This window comes from Heliangelus exortis, chromosome 1 (genome assembly GCF_036169615.1).
Source record: "Heliangelus exortis chromosome 1, bHelExo1.hap1, whole genome shotgun sequence".
NCBI lineage: Eukaryota > Metazoa > Chordata > Aves > Apodiformes > Trochilidae > Heliangelus > Heliangelus exortis.
Genome location: NC_092422.1, coordinates 14,132,246 through 14,152,210, shown reverse-complemented (window position 1 = coordinate 14,152,210; position 19,965 = coordinate 14,132,246). Strand labels below are relative to the sequence as shown.

The window sequence follows — 19,965 nt, the reverse complement described above, 5'->3', positions numbered from 1 at the left end:
CGCTCAGCCCCGCGCCGGCCCCACCCGCGTGGCGGTGCGCGTGGGAGGGGCCTCGCGGCGGGGAAGGGCGCGTGCTTGGCTCCGCCCGCTGGGGGGCGTGTCCCCGGCGGCGGCCCCGCCCCGGGATGCCGTCACTTCCTGCTCCGCCGGGTCTGTGTCCGGGTCGCTCGCCGTTCCCTGAGCAGCCGTTACCGCCCGGTCCCCCGCTCCCGCCCCGGGCGCGACGCCCGCTTCCCAAACCGGTGCGGCGGCGGCGGCGGGGCCTGCCCGTGCGGCGAGAGGGGGGGGCTGCAGGGCCCGGCGGGGGCGGGGAGGAGCAGGGCGGGACGGGGCTCCTCTCCTCACCACCAGCCTCGGGGGCGGCGACGACCGGTGAGCCCGGGGGGTGGGGGGGCCTCGCCTGCGGGCCCCGGCAGCGGGGCGGCCCCCGCCCCGAGGCGAGACGATGCCGGTGAAGAAGAAGAGGAAGTCCTCGGGGTCGGCGGCTGCCGCGGCGGACGACACCGGCCTGAAGAAATGCAAACTCGGCAGGTAGCGTCTCGCAGCGGCGGCCGGGCCGGGCCCGCGGTGGCGGCTCTGGCCGAGACTGTCACGTCCCGGGCGGGCGCCCGCGGGCTGGGCCGCTCCGCTGTAGGCGGGGGCGTGGGGACCGGCGGCCCTGGCCCTGCGGCGGCTCCGCTCCGCACCGCGTGTCCCGGGGCTGCCGCAGCCCTTTGTGCGGCGGACGGGGTGCCCGGGGCTTGGCCCGGGGCCGGTGGGCAGGGTGAGGCCCCGCGCAGTGCCTGGGGCGTGTTGGGGGGGTGGGGGCAGGTGTGTGGCCGCTTGGCACGGCCCGGTGCGGGGCGTTTGAGGGAGAGGCAGGAGGGAACCGCTGCCATTCCCTGCCCGGTTTGCCTTTCTCTGTACCAAACTGTAGCATTCGTCTCCATATTCGTTCCAACCTTCCTCTTGGGGCAGGCACAGCTTTCCTCATTTTAAGGCTGCCGACACTCCCTCTGTCTGCGTTAAATTTTTTTATCTTTTTATATGTATGTTTATATATTTTGGTGAAACGGAAGGGGAGGTCGGCACGACCCCAGAATCGGGAAAGGTTTTTCTAATAAACAGGAGTCTGAAGCATCCTATTCATTAGCTAATGTATAAAAAATAAATAATAACACCACACTTACCCAGTGGGATCTGAAAATTGCCATTACAATGATAAGCTATTAGGAAGCTGTAGGAGGAGCTTCCAGTGTGTCTTCTGAAAGTAACTACAGACCTTCTTCATCTTTTAGAAGTTAAGTATGTTAGTAAACCAGTAGTCACAATAAACATCCTGAGGACATAAGAATACAAAGGAATTACAAAATCAGTGCTGTGGGAATGGTATTGCAAGAAACTGTGGCATGTGGCCTCTCTCATAGGTTCACCAAATTTGAGCTTAGATGTACCCAGGCTTTTATTTTGTTAGGACTCTTCATTTTGGATAACTGTTCTAGAGCTCACTTTCTGTGGTCAATAATAATCTTGTAGTTGCAGTCTAAGTTTATTCATAACCAGTTATTAACTGTCCTTAGGCCTGTGTTACCCTTTATATAATGCTCCTTGCTCCAGGTTCTACCTTTATAGTGTATTTGTAGTAAGCACTTGTCTCTTCTCATACATGGTTTTGTCAAATTAAGCTAAATTTTTTAAGTTTCTAGTAGCAGTTTTCGGTTTCTTTGCTCATAATAGCTCTTAGCTCATAATAGCTCCGTTCCAGTTTCAGTTCATCTTTCTTGAACACTGCTGACCAAAACTATGATCTTTATTTCTTCATAAAAAAAATCTTTTGGAAGCTCCTTGAGGGTCTGCAGGAAGCTAGTCATACTCGTTGGGCAAAAGCTACAATGTAAATGAGAGTTCATACCAGCTGATCACAAAATGAGAGCTACATGAGCATTTTTAATGCACTATTCATATATAGCAACATATGGATAATGTTCTTTAATAAAGCCAGTGTTTGCAAATGGATAGATGTTAAATGGGATAAAACCAACAAGTGATAACATACTGTGTTTTTTTTATGGTGACTTGTTCTTAATTGCAGTTTAATGGGTGATTGTCTGTAGTACATCTTTAGCTTTAGGCACATAAGGCTTCACCTTGGAGAGCTTGCTTCCTTTTCCAGGGAAGCTTCAAGCAACACATGGGAAATCAAGGCGTTCACCTCCTCTCAGAATTCTCTTCCTGCTTGACATTCTAATTTCAAAATTGCAGTGTAGGAGCTGCATAATTTTGAATCCTCTCATACCATTAACTTTCACCTCATTTTTAGAAATAATCTTTGCTTGTTCTGAAACTTTGTAACTTGTATTTGAAAGAACTGTGCCTTGAGAAGCTGCTGCAACTCCTTACTGACTTTCATGTGGTCAGTGTTTCCACTGGAAGAAATCAGTTATTCTATAAATTCTTTTAAAGAATGATAAATAAGGAAAATTTACTTCCTATGCAAATTGGGTTGTGTTTCACATAATGAAGACCATGTGGGAGGGCAGCTGTGTATGCTGAGCAGTTTCATCCTTACCATAGGTTATATATTAGAATTCTGTTATGTGTACCAAATGTCTGTAGGATTTACAGATATTTAGTTACATGCTCAATGTAAACAAATTGACCTAGTTTTTGTCTCAGATTTGGATGCTTAACTATAAATAGCCTGACTTTTGAATATGTCACACTCTGCAACTCCTGCTGACCTAAATGAGATCTGTGCATGTTCAGCACTCTTGAAGATCATGCCTCTTATTAAAGACATAATTTTAAATGCCTATATATATAAACATAAGTAGATAATAAGGCTTTTGAGTTACCGACTAGTGATACTTCGACCATCTGTGTGGGGGGTTTTTGGTTTAATAACTACATGTATTTCAGAAAAAGTAATAGTTGTAATAAATTGGGCTATGAGAGGGTTGTATTTCTAGGTAATTTTGTGTTATAAGAAGTGTTGAAATAGGATTACAGGCACTTGCCCTTTAACACGTTCAGGTTCATTGTTGATGTACATTGAATTTGTGAAACCGTTTAAGTAGCTTGAACTAATAATAAACATTTTGGAATTTTACATCTTTTTTTTTTATTTCTCTTATTCAAATAACACTTATCATCCTTGTGTTTTTATAAGCTATTGCAGATCACAAGCCTCGGGTAAAGTTATAAGTGGAGAGGAACATTTTTCAAGCAAAAAGTGCCTGGCTTGGTTTTATGAATATGCAGGTAATATACAGTGGATTTATATTAAGCTATTTTAAACAATACATCAAATACTGTTAGCATTTTGCTTTTTTCATGCTGATGTAGACATAAAAAAGTGTGTTCATATTTGCTTCCTTGTAAAATGTACATAAATTATACAGTATCAGTTTTACTATTGCCTTTTCACTCAGTATTTGTACTTTTTGACTTTTATGTTTTATAACTTACCATGGCATTCTTAAAAATGAAATAACTGGTGTTGGACAGTACAGTGTTAAATCAGCATATACTGAACAATTCTACTTCTTGACTTGAAATGGGCAAGTAGAAGTCAGAACACAGAGATAATTTATATTGAAGTTTACTTATCTAACTAGATCTCATTTATCAAAGGGGAGGGATAATAAGACAATTTGTGATTTAAGTCTATTGTTTTTCTATTTTACAAAATAAAATAATAGATGCTAGTACTGTTTTTCCTACATACGTCCTAACTTTTTTTTTATTCTAAAATTTTTTCATTCAAAAGTGTTAGTAGCATCTTCCAAACAAATTAAAATTGCCATCCAAGCAACAGTTTTTCGGTGAACATGCTGCATATTTTTTCAGACTATATTAGACCATAATTGCTAATCATTTACCAATGACATGGTTAGAAATTCAGCATCTGCAAACTGATAATTTTCTCTTGTCTAGTCCCTACTTGAAGCCCACCATAACTAGATGGTGATTCAGACTCATTATGGCCAGTTTTCAGTATGAAATGAGCTGACTAATTATCTGCCAGCAGTTGGTTTGACTGTATTTATTAGAACTAATATTTTCCTTGCAGTCTGTCTGTAGTAATGAACTACTCCTGGTTCTAGCAGTCTGTTTGCTAATTTAGGTTTGAGGGATATTGCTTTGTAGTAAGGGGTGTTTTCTGAGAGAAATAATAATCTTCAGTTGATTTTCTTCATATATTTGTGCCTGCACATACTTCTAATTTTTTGTAGACCTGTAAATTTTGTTATTGCTCTTGAGTCAAGAGCTGAGTGTAGGAGGTTATAATTTGTTGGTTAATCAGTAATCAAAATATGCTGCATTCCTAGCATAAAAAAAAAGTAATCTAGTAAAATTACACACCACAGGACATTCAGTGTTTCCATTAAAGAGAAAATCATATGCACACAAATACATGAATTGTACATATGATTTCTGGATCAAAACCACTGATTCAAGTTGATATTTGTAATTACAAGCAGATTCTTGTATTTTGTTGTGGAATGTTAGAGAGGTTTGGAGAATGTTGGAGAATATTCCTGAATATTCTCGAAGAGATAGGAGGTACGACCCCTTTGCTATGCCCAACCCCATGTTTGGGAGGCCAATTAGATCGGCCCATACTCCGGTGCTACCTGCACCAGGGATTCGCTGTGCTACAGGTAAACACACCGGGTGTCCAATAAAAAGTTATGTTGGTGGCTGGGGTGTGGTCACGGAAGCACTATATAAGTGAAAGTTGCCGCGCAATAAACCAGAAGTTCGTTTATCAACCATATTGGTTGCACGCATTTTCTTTGCCGCTCCCGCAACATTTGTTTCTCTGAATAATTTAAACTTGCATTGTTTTTAACACGTTACGCTATTTGAAGATTCAGCCTCTACTGAGTTAGTGCAAACCCATAATGTTATCATTGAAAGAGTAATATCTGTAATAACAGCTCAGATAGAATGTTGGGTTTTTTTATTACTGTTGATAAAATTACTCTTTGAGGAACTTTATTCATAGAGTATATTGAGCACAGAGTAGCAGAACCCAACTTATCTTAAAACATTTGACTGTCATAATTATTAGAGCTGAGCTATGGCAATGGGAAACTCAGTGGAGTCTTTTGAAAGCTCATACACAAACTGAAATATCTCTTTGCTGTTCTAGGGAGACAGTGCAGAACATAAAAGTTCTGGTTTAGTTTTGCTTTTAGTTCACAGTGTCACTTCATATGTAATACACAGCTCCACATGGCAGCTGATAGAGTGGTTCTAACGTTAAAACTACTAACATGGAAACTGCTTTATGGTATAATTCAGTGTTTTTAATGACAGCTTGTGTACAATATGATCTAATTATTGTGTGTGACCCTTATGAGCAGTGAGTGGTACTTAGATTTCACTCTGGTTTTGTTTTGATTTTGAAGGTCCAGATGAAGTTGTGGGGCCTGAAGGAATGGAAAAGTTTTGTGAAGACATTGGTGTTGAGCCTGAAAATGTAAGTTTCTTGTACAATTTTAAAAGGGGTACTGGATAAGGTTAAGTGCTGAAAAACTCTAAACTTCAGTAAGTAGAAAGGTGTTTATCTTCCTGGTTTTAGGAGCTTCTTTAACATACTTCAGTTGAATATATCAATTATTCATGGCTGTTTTGTGAGGGTTTTTGTTTTATTATAGTAATGTTTTGTTTTCAGAAATTAAAATTAATTCAGCATGCACACAGATGAATTATTAATGGGAACTTATTAAGAGCAACCGTGATCAGCAATTGCAAGAATGTTTGAATGCTTAGTTTTCTTGAACATCTACAAATCAACCATTTATTACATACTGACTTTTTCTTCCCTTCTTCCTTTTTTTTTTTTTTTTTTTTTTTTTCTTCTAGATAATTATGTTAGTTTTAGCCTGGAAGCTAGAGGCTGAAAGCATGGGATTTTTTACCAAGGAAGAATGGTTAAAAGGAATGACCTCATTACAGTAAGAGTGTTTCTGCATATGTAATAGAATGTTTGATGTTTGTGTGTACCAATAGCTTAATTGTTCTTGCTATCAGTTTCTTGTGCATTGGCAGAAACTCTTGCTTTTAGGTCTACTCTCAGTCAACAACTGGAAGTAGATACTATTCCTCATTAAGCTGAAGTAATGAGTTCACTCAAATTATGAAGTTTTGTGTAACCCTAAAGTCAGATTATAGTGACTTCTTTTTCTTACAAAAAGTGTGTTAAAATATCATTCCAGTGAGCAGATATAAGTAAGTAGATCTGGAGATACCCATAACTGCATCTTGGCACTAGTGTTCTAGAAAGTTTTCACTGATTTCTGGGCCTTATAGGTGAGGACTGCGTTAGTAATAATTTTGGTTATTAGTGTTGCTTATTAGATGCAGGTCAGAAGCCATGCTTAATGATAAAGTTAAATAAAACTTTATGCAATATGTAAATAAACTTCACTCCTGGTTGCAAGAACTTTTGGTGAGATGCTCTGCTTAAAGAAGTTGTTTCTGTCATGAAACTAATCAACTTTTTGTATGAAACTGTCAGCTTTTTGTGAGGATTCATTCCATTGGTGCTTTTTGTTAGTTCTTCATGAAGCTACTTATGGGACGTGAATGTTTTAAGGGTGACTTTTTATGACACTTCATTCAGTATTAAAATCTGACAGCTTACAGCATCATGAGAAAGGGGGACTGATTTGACCCTTAGAGGTGGCACAATCTTTGTGAACTGGTTTGGGAAACTGTATTGGGCACATCCCCTCTGGTTATTTGAGTTTATTGAGTAAGTGACTGGCAAGACTCTTGTGCAAATCTCATTTGATTTGGGGTCAGGCTTCCAAATAGACATGCTGGTTATTTTGTGACCATCAGCAGCCCATAAATTTAGTAACAGCTGGAATGTTTAAATTGCCTGAAGTTCAAGACAACATACAGGAAATTTTGGCTGCGTAAATTTTTAGATGTAGTGAAAGGGTATAATTTCATCACTTCTCTCAAGTATTTAATTTTTATGCTCAAATGGAAGCTTCTCGAGAGTTAGCCAATCTGGCAGGATGCCAGCACAAAGATGAATGAAATTAGGCACCTCCTCAGAGCCAGTATTGTATTTTGTTTCTAATAAACTGCTGTGATTAGAAATCTTCTGGTTCTTTTAAGAGCAGAGCTGGTCATGCTGTAGGCTAAATTTGTGTAAGACAGAAAATGTGGTATTGCTGTGTGTTTATATGAAAACATTCTTGTCATCAGAGCACTTGCCTAGGCCTAATCAGTTAACCTGTATGTTTTGCTTCCCCCGGGGTGGGCTCTGATAGGCTATAGACTAAGCAGCTGGGTGAAGCACTGACACTCATGTAAAGGAATTAAAGATTTGTTGGCTTAAAAAGAGAATATAAATCTGTTAAATCTCTGTCATTTGTGCTTACTGGGCAGGGATGATCATAGTATGATTCAACCCTGGCCATCCTATGATTCAACTGGAGTGGGGCAACCTAGTTTCACTTGAAAGGTTTGGCAGTTTTGAGGGGAAAGGATTTTATACTCTTAAAGCAATAGAGTATTATTTCATTCTTGTACAGCTTTTGCTTTAAGGAATGACATTAAAATTCATTAAAAGCTGAGAGTATATACTAAATCAGAGATATTAAAGAATCAAAATCACAAATCACAGAATTATTGAGGCTGGAAAAGACCTCTGAGATCAAGCCCAGCCCATGACCTACCACTACCACATCAGCTAGACCATGGCACTAAGTGCCACATTCAGCCTTTCCTTAAACACCTCCAGGGATGGTGACTCCACCACTTCCCTGAGCAGTCCATTCCAATGCCCGATCGCCTTCTCTGTAAGGAAGTGCTTTCTGATATCCAACCTAAACCTCTTCTGGCTTCAGGCCATGCCCTCTCCTCCTGTCACTGGTTGCCTGGGAGAAAACCCCTACCTGACCCCCACTTGACTACAGCCTCCCTTCAGGCAGTTGTAGAGTGATAAGGTTCCCCCTGAGTCCTCCTCCAGACTAAACAACCCCAGCCTCTCCTCATAGGACTTTCCCCCTACTCCCTTCATCAGCTTCCTTGCCCTCCTCTGGATGTGCTCCAGCACCTCAGTGTCCTTGAGGTGAGGAACCCAGAACTGTACACAGTTGAGTACACAGTACTCAAGGTGAGGTCTCACCAGTGCTGAGTACAAGGGGAGAAGTATATCCCTGGTGCTGCTGGCCACACTATTCCTAATACAAGCCAGGATGCCATTGGCCTTCTGGGCCACCTGAAGAAACTCCTGGCTCATGTTCAACCAGTTGTCAACCAGTACTCCCAGCTCCCTCTCTGCCGAGCCACTCTGCAGCTACTCTTCCCCCCCAAGTCTGTAGCACTGCATGGGGCTATTATGGCCAATATACATGCCCTGTATGTATTTGTGTGCACATATATGAAAGCTGTGTGCCTGAATCTAAATTAAACACTTGAAGCTCTTTTCATAGCAGAGAGAAACAAGTACCTCTCCTGGGCAATCTTATTTCACCTATTTTAAACACCTCCTTAGGATGAAATTAATAGTACTCAGGAAGTGACTGTTTATCTGTGTTTGCTTTAATCCAGCAATGGGTGAATAACTTTTGAGCAATTGACTTTGTATATCCATGTTAAAGGAGAATGATACTCCTGTGTTTGCCAGTGTTAGGCTTTACAGACCTACAAAGAAGAAAAAATCTAGATACGGAATGAAGTTGAAAGAAAAAGGATTACAATTTGTCATTCTATCAAACTTCGTAGAAGTCATTGTTGAAACTAGGTTAATACAAATAATTTCTCATGTAAGGAAATGAGGCATAAGCAGCTGGATTGTCTAAATACTTCCTTCTGGCTATATTTTTTTAATCTTAGAATTGGAGCCAAATTCTACATTTAAGTTGAGCTTTTGAAAATTAGTAGCCAGGTAAAGGGAAGAGAGCCAAATTAGATTGCAAGTAAAGGAAACATGGGGTTATGGTCTCACATTTTTAGGCACAAGAGAAGCCACGGGGGGGGGGGGAGAGAGAGAGAGAGAGAGAGAGAGGCAGGGAAGTCACGTTTGTAAGTTCTTGGTGTTTGTGGAATTACTAGTGAAAAGGACCTATTTGGGTTACTTTTAATGATAGCATAATATCAGCTGCTCTTCTACTGGGTATTTCGCTTGTTATTGACTGCCTTTCTGTTAATGTTTGTGAGGCTAAGGCAAAGCCAAGTGTAAATATTATTACTTCTTTTATTCCAGTATAGCATTCATTGAACACTGGAATCTAAACAATTTCTGGTCTCCAGACCTCTTAATCAATTGACACGGTGAGACTGCAGCATTGTCTGGGCACAGAAAAGATATCACTTTTCTCTCTTAAGCCATTATGTCCTTGGACCTTTGTATGCTCCAATTGTAACACGGAACCTAAACTTTTGAAGATTGATGCTTGAAGAGCATAGATGGGCTAGATGGATATAATTTCTATTTGTCCATCTGGAGGGCTGGTTAATGGCAGGGGAACTCCGTAGATTAAAACACCTTCAAACTACTTTATATACTATCAAATGATTTTGGTTTAATGTTTGTATACATCTTAGTAATTTTTCTTCTGAATAATAATGTGATAGGAAACACTGGAATATCTGAGTAGGAGTCACTCTGTCCATGCTAGCTATGCTTCAAATGAACTCTTTACTTCAATGGAAATCAAAACTGCTGTGTTTTGATACAAATGTTTTGTAGGGATATGAAGAGAATGTGGGAAGCTATTGTCTAGTTTTGTTGATCTCGAGGTAACTGTATTTTATGCTATCTTTAAGTAAATGGAGTTCAAGAAACCAAATCTTTTTCTAGTCTCTGTATGGTAGTTTAGTGCTAATTCACTTGTGCTAATTAGACTTTCATTCTGATTAAAGGAAGATTATTCTAAATATGGGTGACTTAAGTCATCTTGTTTATGGTGCAGCTGCACAAGCAGCTCTATCTCCATAGAAGAGGTGATTGACATCTCCTTACCTCACTTGTGAATGTAAATGGCTTAGATGGCTTCAACAGAGATTGTCCCTGCATCAGGTTTCAGAGTGTGGTGCCTGTCTGTTAAACTGTGATCTGTTTGACTTTTTGTATTTAAATAGGTTGATAGTAGCTCAGGAGTCTCTGATTAATAATGGCACATTTTCATAAGAACTTCTTCAAGGGAATCACTTTCTGCATTGAAGTACATGTAGCAAATAGTACAGTGGACAACAAAAATTCTTTTTTGCACTTATATTTATGATTATTCGAACAATTTTTAAAAAATAGTTTTTAAGATGTTTAATAATTCTGAATTTTTTTTGTTATCCATGGTATGGTAAATAATTTCAGTCAAATTATATTTAACAAAATGTGTGGCAAATCCACTGTAAGTAGTACACTAACAACATGAGCATTTAGGTGTTAAATAGGTAGTTCTAAAAAACGTAGATCACAGTATTTTTGCAATATGAAAGCTCAAATATAAAAAGATATATTAATATAAAATGAGATGCCTTTGTAGTATAGCACAGCTTTAAAGGTTAAACAATAGAATACATTGGCCAATTAGACAGCTAAACACAGACCGCCTAATTTTATCTTTATTTAAATTACCAAAGCATTTTAACAAGATTACTTTCAAGTTAATGCATAGTTTATTGCAAAATATTTTTAGTTTGTTACCTGAACGTGCAGCTTAATTAGCTAATTTATTTATTTAGCACTGATCTTGACTGAGACTCAGTGCTGCTTTCTGAAGATGCTGCTAGAGACAAGAAATAACAAAAGGCTCCATCAGCTGCAGTTGCTGTGTTTCTCTTGTCTCTGATGCCCTGGGAGGGGCAGATGTGCACACACAGGCTGGCAGAGCTGAGGAAGTAGTGCCAGGTAGTGCCTGTGGGCAGAGTTCAGCATCACAGTGCAGCATCTCAGCAAGCTGCTGCAGCACTCCAAAAGGGCCCTCGCTATGTGCTGCTGTAACAAGTCCATAAGGAGCTGTTAAAGAGTCAGATGTATTCTCTGAGCAGCAGGCTGCTGGAGGGGGGGCATATGACCAAAGGAAGGATTTATGTACACTTGCATTTCTGAAATTATTGCTTCTGTTACAGAAGGACACGGGGCAAGATTGCTTTTTTTTTTTTTTTTTTTTAATTGTGACTGTTATTATTTTATAAGAATGAAATGGAATCTAGTATGACAATGATTCTTTTTTCTTTTTTTGACTGAGTCTTTCCTGGAAGATTAGCATGCATAAATTACATTCTTCTCTGCCACTGTTGGTGAACCTAACCTATTTTTTCATTTGGAAACAGTCCTTGCTAAGTAGAATACATGGAGATTGTTTTTTCTGTGAAAAAATTGCAGACCTGTTCTCATGCAACCTGTCAGTTTCCAGTTGAATAACCACTGACTAATCCAGGTGATAGGTTTATCAGAGCTGGCAGTTATCACTTAAAACACAAGCAGACTAGAATGTTTTGCAATGGGCCTGCTCAGTCCTGCTGCTTGTAGATATGTGGTCTTAAACTATGTGTTTAGGGTCTGCTTTTTTTTTTTTTTCCAAGAAGGTATAGCATAAAGCCTTTATTTACAGCTGTATTTTACCACCTTAGTGCACACAGAATACTGTTTTTCCAAATTTTTATTGAAAGATAGTGCTGGGAATAAATATAAATTGCACAGTATGGCATAAAGGGACTATTTGAGAAGTGAATCAGACACTTCATATTATGTTGCTGATACATATTTAAAAACTTGCTTACAGAAGCCAGGCATTCATCATTTCAATAAACTGCAAATGTTGAGCATGTTGTTTTCAATTCACTTGTGTAACATTAGTCCTGTACATCTGAGGATTGTGCTTTTGTAATTTTTACTTTTTATGTTTGCTGGCATTTTTCATTGCCCAAAGCTTTTGTTTTTAACTTCTAATATCATTTGGTTTTCTTTATTTTAAGGTGTGACTGTACAGAAAAATTACAGAGTAAGTTTGACTTCTTGCGGTCACAATTGAACGACATTTCATCCTTTAAGAATATCTACAGATATGCCTTTGATTTTGCAAGGGTAAGATGAATGGAATGTTAAATAAGTTCTTATTTTAATCATTCAGTGAGCTTGTACTTGAGTGGGCTTTGTGCATTCTTTTTTATTCTTTATTTATACCTTAGGATAAAGACCAGCGAAGTCTTGATATTGATACTGCAAAATCCATGTTAGCTCTTCTGCTTGGAAGAACTTGGCCACTGTTTTCAGTATTTTATCAATACCTGGAGGTACATCTTTCCTTGACTTTCTGAATGATGGCATAGTAGTTGTTAGGGGTGTTCTGTGAAAAGATTTCAGGGTTTGTGTATTGCTCAATGTGCTTATGAGAAATAGTCATGCTCTTATATGCATCACAGATCCTTTTCTCTCCCCCTGTGCACCCTGTTCTCTTTATCAAAGGCAAATTCCATTTAATTAGACTATATAATGTTATTTTTTAAATTACGTGATAGAGCCCCAGTGGTATCTTTAGCTGTATCTCTGCTGATTTTCAGGTTTGCTTTGTGTAGATATTGTTTAGGTACCTTGAGTTCTGTCTGTTTCTGGAAGATTTTGCTCAGCTCAGCTGCAAATGTCTTAGTAAAGTGGATTTATGTAGGCTATGGAGCATGCTATGCTTGAGACTATTTCATGGCTTCAGTTCAGTACTAATACTGCAAATAGATGTCCCTATGATTATACTGTCTTGTAACCTGGAGAAAAGAAGATTTTTGTAATAATTTATTTTGGAAATATATCTGAGCTAGGTATGCTTTACTTTGGGGCAAGACAAAAATTTTTCAAGAGGAAGCTGAAGAGCTGTGACTTCCTGGTTCTCTGGTATTTTGACTTCAATCTTTAAAAAAAAACCCAAACATTTTACATAGTTTCAGAATTATGAAATATGTTCATGTGCAGTATTTCTAAAAATGGAAAACAAGGAAATAGTAGACATTGTTACCCATTTAACTGTTGGGAACTGACTGAAGAGAAATGGGGCTTGGAGCAGCCTGGTCTAGTGGGAGGTGTCCCTGCCCAGACAGGGAGGATGGGACTAGATGATCTTCAAGGTCGTTTCCAAACCAAACCATTCTGTGGTTCTATGATGATTTTATGAAATGGTAAATGAGATGCAGCATTACAAAATATCACTTGACATTTAATGTTCTGAAATTATTCTCCCTAGCAATCGAAGTATAGAGTTATGAACAAGGATCAGTGGTACAATGTGCTAGAGTTCAGCAGAACTGTCCATGCAGATCTTAGCAACTATGATGAAGATGGTGCATGTAAGTATTTGTATCATTTTGCTTATTCAACCATTATTTCAATATTTTCATTTTGCATTAAAATACTTTCCATAACAGAAACAGTACTGTAAGGTAGAAAATATTTCTTATCCAACTGTGCATAGAAAAACTGACATAACCATCCCTCTTCAAACTGCAGATAGTAATTTTAATAGTATGTCAGTGGTATGATGCTGTACTTAAGCCAGCTGATACTCAGTTGAGGATGTAGTGAATCTGCTTGCTACATGAAACTATAGACTTGCAAATAGAGTTATAAACAATTTTCTACCTTAATAAGCTTTAATCAAATTAATTATCAAGTAGCATAGCTGCTGGCAGGCCTTTGGTGCTGAGATTTACTGTGATCTATGAGCATACTAAGGCTGAATTGCATTTGACACCCCATTTTGGTCCATGTTCTAGTTATGTTCAGTTTTCATAGCTCTAGGAAGAAAATTAGTTGTGCTGATTTACAGTACAGCCTGATTTTTATGCTTTCTTGTCACCTGTCATACATCAGGAATACTTTTTTTCCATAGTTCTGTGTAATGTTATTTGTGCACTTTTTCCCACCCTTGGATTGAAATGATTGCATTAATTTTTGAGTCTTAATTATTTGATTATAATGTTGACATGGATGTTAACTAGCCCAGGAGTTTTAACTTTCATATTTTATGAGAAGCTGTTTGCAAGACATTGGCAAACATAACTCCCAGGTTTCATCTGTTTGCAGGGCCTGTACTTCTGGATGAATTTGTTGAATGGCAGAAAGTTCGTCAATCATCATAGCAAGAATTCAAAAGAAAATGCAGAAGTTTTTTGGTGCCCATTTGTAAAAAAACTAATGAGAAAAACAAAGGATTGCATTTTCATTCTGAAGAAAGACTGTACAGTAATTTTTTTCCTTTTTTAAGGAAATTTTCTTGTTATGTGTGATACGGGCATTGACCCACACCCTTCTGAGACTGAAAGTTGGAGTTCTTGTTTTGAGTCTTATGTTTATAGCATTTATTTCAGAACAATAAAGATTCAGATTTGTGACAAAGGCCTAAAAGTGAAGAATGTCCCTTGAATGTGAGTGTGGTGTCCATTTTTAAAACCAAATCTTTAAGATTATCTTTCTCAGAAGTGCCCTTTGCTATCAATTTTTAAGACCTTAAAAATGCTTAACTGGCACTGTTTCTTGCTGATGGTATGATTGTCTTGTGTGATAAACATCAGAAAGAATGACTTTTTGGAGCCCTGGGTGGGAGTGTGCTAATTTGAGTGCTAAGTATTGGTCATGGATTGTGCCACAGTTTTCAGCTCCTTGTGGAGATAAAGGCCTTAAACTCTTTTTTTTCTTTCTTTTGTTTTTCTTTTTTCCTTTTTTATTTTCTTTTTTTGTCTTTTGTTTGTTTGTTTCCTTTTTTTTTTTTTTTTTATCCACTCTTTGTTCAGTACCCACCCAGTGGCATGGTATTTAATGGTAGCCCTTTTAAAGCAGAAAGGTGTAGAGCATGGGGCTCTATACAGAGAATGGCTACTTGCCTGTACTACAGATACTGAACGTATACACTCTTTGGTACAGTAATGCAGCTTCACATTTTTACTACAATGTAGAGTTTGGATTGCTTGGTATAATAAGTGCAATTTATATTTTAAAAGGGAAAGCTGGAAAGACTTGGTTTCAAGGCTTGCTTCTTAAATGCTTTAGACTGGAAGCATTCACAATATGACTTTTTTTTTAATCTCCCTGGATGCTTTTTGTAAAATGGAAGTAAAAAAGAGACTATGAAATCACTTACCTTTGACCTGTATGTAACAGGTTGTTAATTTTTACCCTGTTATTCCATGTATTGAGTCCAATAACTACTGTGATTGCTCTTATAGGCACTCAGTATTCATGGCAACCTTTAAATACTGTAGAAGTTTGTCACTTGGTCTTCTTGCTCAGGAGGGCTAATGCCACCCTTGAGAAGGAATGAGATTTTAATGAGTAAATGTGAGAAACCAAAACAGAATGAGAGAATGAAGCATTTGTAACTTCTACTTTATAAATATACAGACTGTGATAATGTCATGAGACTCAGTTAGTAATCAAGGCCTAATTGTGCCAGATATTTCAACAGCTTGAAATAAGAATAGACAATGTAAGCTAGGCATGACTTGAAGATCTTTGCCTCAGGGAAATGATTACTGTTTTGCACATCCCTAATTTAGACTAAAAAGCATGAGTTTTCCTGTCCTTAAGGAAAGCTTTATTCCCAGGATGATTCCTTTTTTCTTTTTTTTCTTTTTTTTCTTTTTTTCTTTTTTATAGGAAGGGGAAAACAAAAGGAAAGATGTGAGGACAAATAGTGAGACATGAGTAGCCTGTGCTGTTCTACTGCAAGGGACTGGTCTTGTAAGTTGCTTTCCAGACCCAGCTGCTGTGGGCTGCAGGAAGCAATGCCATGGTAGTCCATGGGCTGCTCTGCAAGTCATCTGATAGTGCAGCTGAACATCAGAAGTTTGCATCTGACCAAGTGAAAAAAAGCTTTCAGGGTGGGGGGGATCAAAACCAAACAACAGCTGAGATACTTGGAAGATCTCTGCTTATACAGTAGCCAGTGTCTGTGTGCATGTGGACACGTGCACTACAACTATTCTAAATATTCTTCCCCCATTTTTAAGGGAAGTACTGATTTTAAACCTCATGCAGTACAGCAGTTCTCCTCATGTGTTATGAGTTGTCCATTTGCATTGCTGATTAATTCTAATTTCACTCATGACAGAGTGCCTTTCATTTGGAAATTGCCACAGAAAGTTAGTGCCAGAATGAGATTAATTCGAAGGCTTCTAAAATCTACTGGTAGAGTAAGGTTCTGAGATGCACAGATAAACATGCACCAATTAACTTATGTCAAGGGAAGTACTGCTGTAAACTAAATCTCTGAAAGGGCACTGATTCTGAAACTGCTATCTCAGTTTCACTGCAATGGCTCTCTTTGCTTAGTATGTTTAGTCCCCGTTATAACTGGGAAATTAAATTTCCAGAATTTTTTGAAATACTGGTTAGAAGATGGATATTTTGTAGTGTGATTAAAAAAATAATCTTTTAGGTAGCTGCAAACTGTTGTGAATTCAATTTGAACTGGGTGGTCCTAGAGGATGGTTTTAGAGTCTAACAGTAGGAGTGATGCATCTACCAGTCTAAGGTGGTCAAGTACTTACCATTAAGGTGTAAGACACCATGTGATGTATCAGTTTTTCTCTGTTAAGGTTTTATCAGTATTCCTATAATAAATCCATGTTTCAGGGATTTATAACTTGGTTGTGTGTGTGTGATTGAAAATCATCAGTTACTGTAAAACTTTGGGAATGAATGTATTTAAGCTACTTAAAATCAATATAGTTTTTCAAATTTGAATAAAATAGGATTTTAAGTTATGTTTTTGTGCTCAAAACTGCAATTGGATTTATTGTTTAAATGTGAACTAATGGCTTGTACAGTTTCATTGTGAGCTGATCACTTTTATTAGCTGGATTTTGTTAAATCATCTTACACCTTACTGTGGATAAGTGCCAATAGCTGTTTGTTTGGGTTTTTTTATTTTTTATTTTGTTCATGTCCATAAGCCAAAACAGAGTTCAGCTGAATGCTTTCTCTTAATCTTTGAACTTTAATTTTGCACTGCTCAGGTGCATTTCAGTCTATAGAATTAAAAAAGACACCTTTTTTTTCAGTATTCTAAGATCAAAGTTCACAGGTGAAATATGCTGCCACAGTTATGACAAATAACTGAAGGTGAAATGTCTTCCAAGACTGAATTATAATAGTATCTATCTTGATGTTATAAACTTCCATTTAATACCACTTTTTGATTTCTTGATGTTATTTCTTTCTAACAACTACCATTTTTCTAGTTTTCTTAGACAGCTATCAGTTTTGGGGTTTAAATCTGAAAAACACCCTTCTGTTCATGGAAAAAGCCATACTGGTAGATTGGATTGTAGTATTTCTCCAATTTGAACATGTGATCTTGGGTTAAACAGTCATGTATGTTTATCTGTGTCTTTTAACTGTATATGTAGTTTTGATCCAATTTATTTTCACTGTTCAAATGTCTTATCCTTTACCAATGGCTGTAATTTCACATTCCCATGTAGTGAAATTTGAATTTTGGATTTGAGATTACTATGGATACAAACTGGGTACCAACTGCAAACAGCCCAAAGGAGAGCACTGTCATCTGTCTTTTCATTGTTGAGATTTTTCTTTGTATCAAAAGCTTTGAGCTCATGTATTGATATACTGCACAAGACTTGCAGAAGGGACCATATGTTTAATATTTCTTATGTTTTATTAATTTTTTTCAGCTAGTGAACAGTTCCTTCAATGCAATATGTACAAACTTGTACAGGTTTAGCTTTGTTAAGTATGATGAATAAAATGGTATGTAATAGGGCAGAAAGCTTTTTGTTTGTTTGTTATGCTGCCTCTTTAGTTTTTTCTTCTGTGTATGTGTAATTGTTCTTAAAATCACTGAGACACTTAATTCCAGCAAGATGGGTCAGGCTGATTTCCAGCTTAACCTCACTGAGTAATTTCTTTGCTCTTCGGTGCATCTGTGAAAAATAGATCCTGATCTCAACTGGGAGCAAACACCATTCTTGATAATATTCTGTGTTACTAGGTTCTGATAGAACATAATGGTCCTAGAAATTTCATTAATTATTCATTAGATGAACACTTTTCCAACAACTTGTTGAGATACATGTGAATGAAAAGAGAATGAGCTTGTCTCTCTTCTCAGCCTCCCCCCTTGCCTCCCCTCCTGTAGCTTTTATCTCTTGGGTCACTCTGTTTTTAGGAAAGGACTTGTTTTTCTTTTCCATAGCCTTTCAGATCTGCCTTCAGAGGGAATCAAAGCCAACATCCCCTTGAATGTTTGAGTTGGTGACAGTTTTGCTTGCAGATAAAGCTTGTTTCACAACTTGACACTTTCTAGGTGTTGAGGTCTCATGCTGTACCCTTCTCACCACAGTCTTCCATCCCAAAGATCATCATCAGACTCTCCAAGATGGAAGGTGCTGCCTACTTTTGGTCTCCACAGTTCCCCTTTCTTGAAGTTCCCAAGGTCTTCCTGGGTCAGTAGGATGTTCAGATGTGTGCAAACCAACCCTCATATCTAGATGTAGAAGTAATAGCAACAGTTCTGTTCTCTTTATTCTTGTCTTCTCTGTTATCATTCTATATTTTGTTCTGCCTCTGTGGGAGAGGAGAGGGCAGTGTTATGAGTGTATTCAAGTCTGAATGGGTACTGCAAGATGATACTGGCTAGGGTTATCTTTATTTTTAATCCCTGCCAGGGGCATTACCAAAATTAAATTAGTTGTCAGATTTAAATATCACTTCATAGAGATTCTGAACTCGTATCTTGTTCCTGTTTTTATCATACCTAATCAGAGTATGGCATTCAATATATAGTGGGATCTCTAACTTTTTTCCCCCTAAATAGTAACTGGCCATAACAAAAACTACAGAAGATATAAGTTATTGAATTTGTCTGCTATATAAGCCTAACAGAGGACAATTTTTTATCTTAATGAGCTGAGTACTATTTTTTAACCCAAGCTGGTTTCAGCCATGTTTCTATTTAATGACTATTTTGTAAGTTACTAAGTTGTAAGTTGCCATGGTTGTGTCCCGTTGCTCTATGATTATGCTTTAAGCACAATTTTTTTTCAGCTTCTTTAAACTGAACTTCTTCCCTAATCTTAACAATTTAAGAAAGTTACCCCACCTCAGGAGTCTTATTCTTGTATGTATTTTTGTCAGCTTGGTAGTATATTAGTGCTGATTATAAAATATTTTCAGCAATTTAAATTCTAGCTAATACAACTTAGCTTTTTCCTCATTTTCAGATTTACTTATTATTTTCACTGCATTTTATTGAAGTAAATTAAAGGATAAGAACATGATATTGCCAGCCAGTTTTAAGTTTTTTTCTGAAGTTATTTCCAATTTTTTTAAAGATTAAAATATTTTAGGAAGGAGTACTGTGCCTATTCCAGTAATTTCAATTGCAGTAAAATGAAATCGTAGAAGTCACTTGTATCCTGCTATTATAAGTAATGTGAAATTATTTTTTGCATTCAAAATTGGTTAACTAAATCAGTTTTTCTAATGAAAGGACATTTAAAAAAAGAAAAAAAGACCTATTATCCTATGATGTAATGCCTCTCAATAATAATAATTTAAAAAGTACCATAGACTTCAACAGCTATCCATATATATACTTCAACTATTATATCCATATACCCTTACACCTGCTCAATGTATTTCAGTTTAAACAGGGGTGAAGTCAGGATGTGGTAATGCTTTGGAAGACATCTGAAGTAAATTATTAATCCATGGGAAACATAATCACATTAAATTTTTGCGGATTACAGCAACAGTAGGAAGAGGAACATCAGCTGTAACAAGTGTGTCCTCTGAGTACCTGGCACTTGCTTCTGAGTTACGCTCTTGTGTAGTAGTGTGAGGGACTGGTTCTACTTGCATGGATCTGCAAAACAAAGAAAACAGTTTATTCCCTATGTGTTTTCAATTTCTGCATAAGGACTTAAAGGTGATACAAGAAAAGACTGGTGCCGGAGTTCCACCGGCTGGGCATGGGTCCAGAAACTGTGATTTTGTGATGATGT

The 19,965-nt window shown here is 38.0% G+C and overlaps 1 protein-coding gene across 1 annotated transcript; it reads left to right on the top strand.

Moving 5' to 3' along the window:
* The first annotated feature begins 154 nt into the window (after nt 1-154).
* On the top strand, nt 155-14,347 carry DCUN1D5 (defective in cullin neddylation 1 domain containing 5). The gene is made up of 8 exons (XM_071734510.1): nt 155-531; nt 3,149-3,240; nt 5,397-5,467; nt 5,854-5,945; nt 11,932-12,040; nt 12,145-12,249; nt 13,188-13,290; nt 14,027-14,347. The coding sequence occupies exons 1-8, from the start codon at nt 446-448 to the stop codon at nt 14,080-14,082; spliced, it is 714 nt and encodes a 237-aa protein (XP_071590611.1). The 5' UTR covers nt 155-445; the 3' UTR covers nt 14,083-14,347.
* The last annotated feature ends 5,618 nt before the right edge of the window (nt 14,348-19,965 follow it).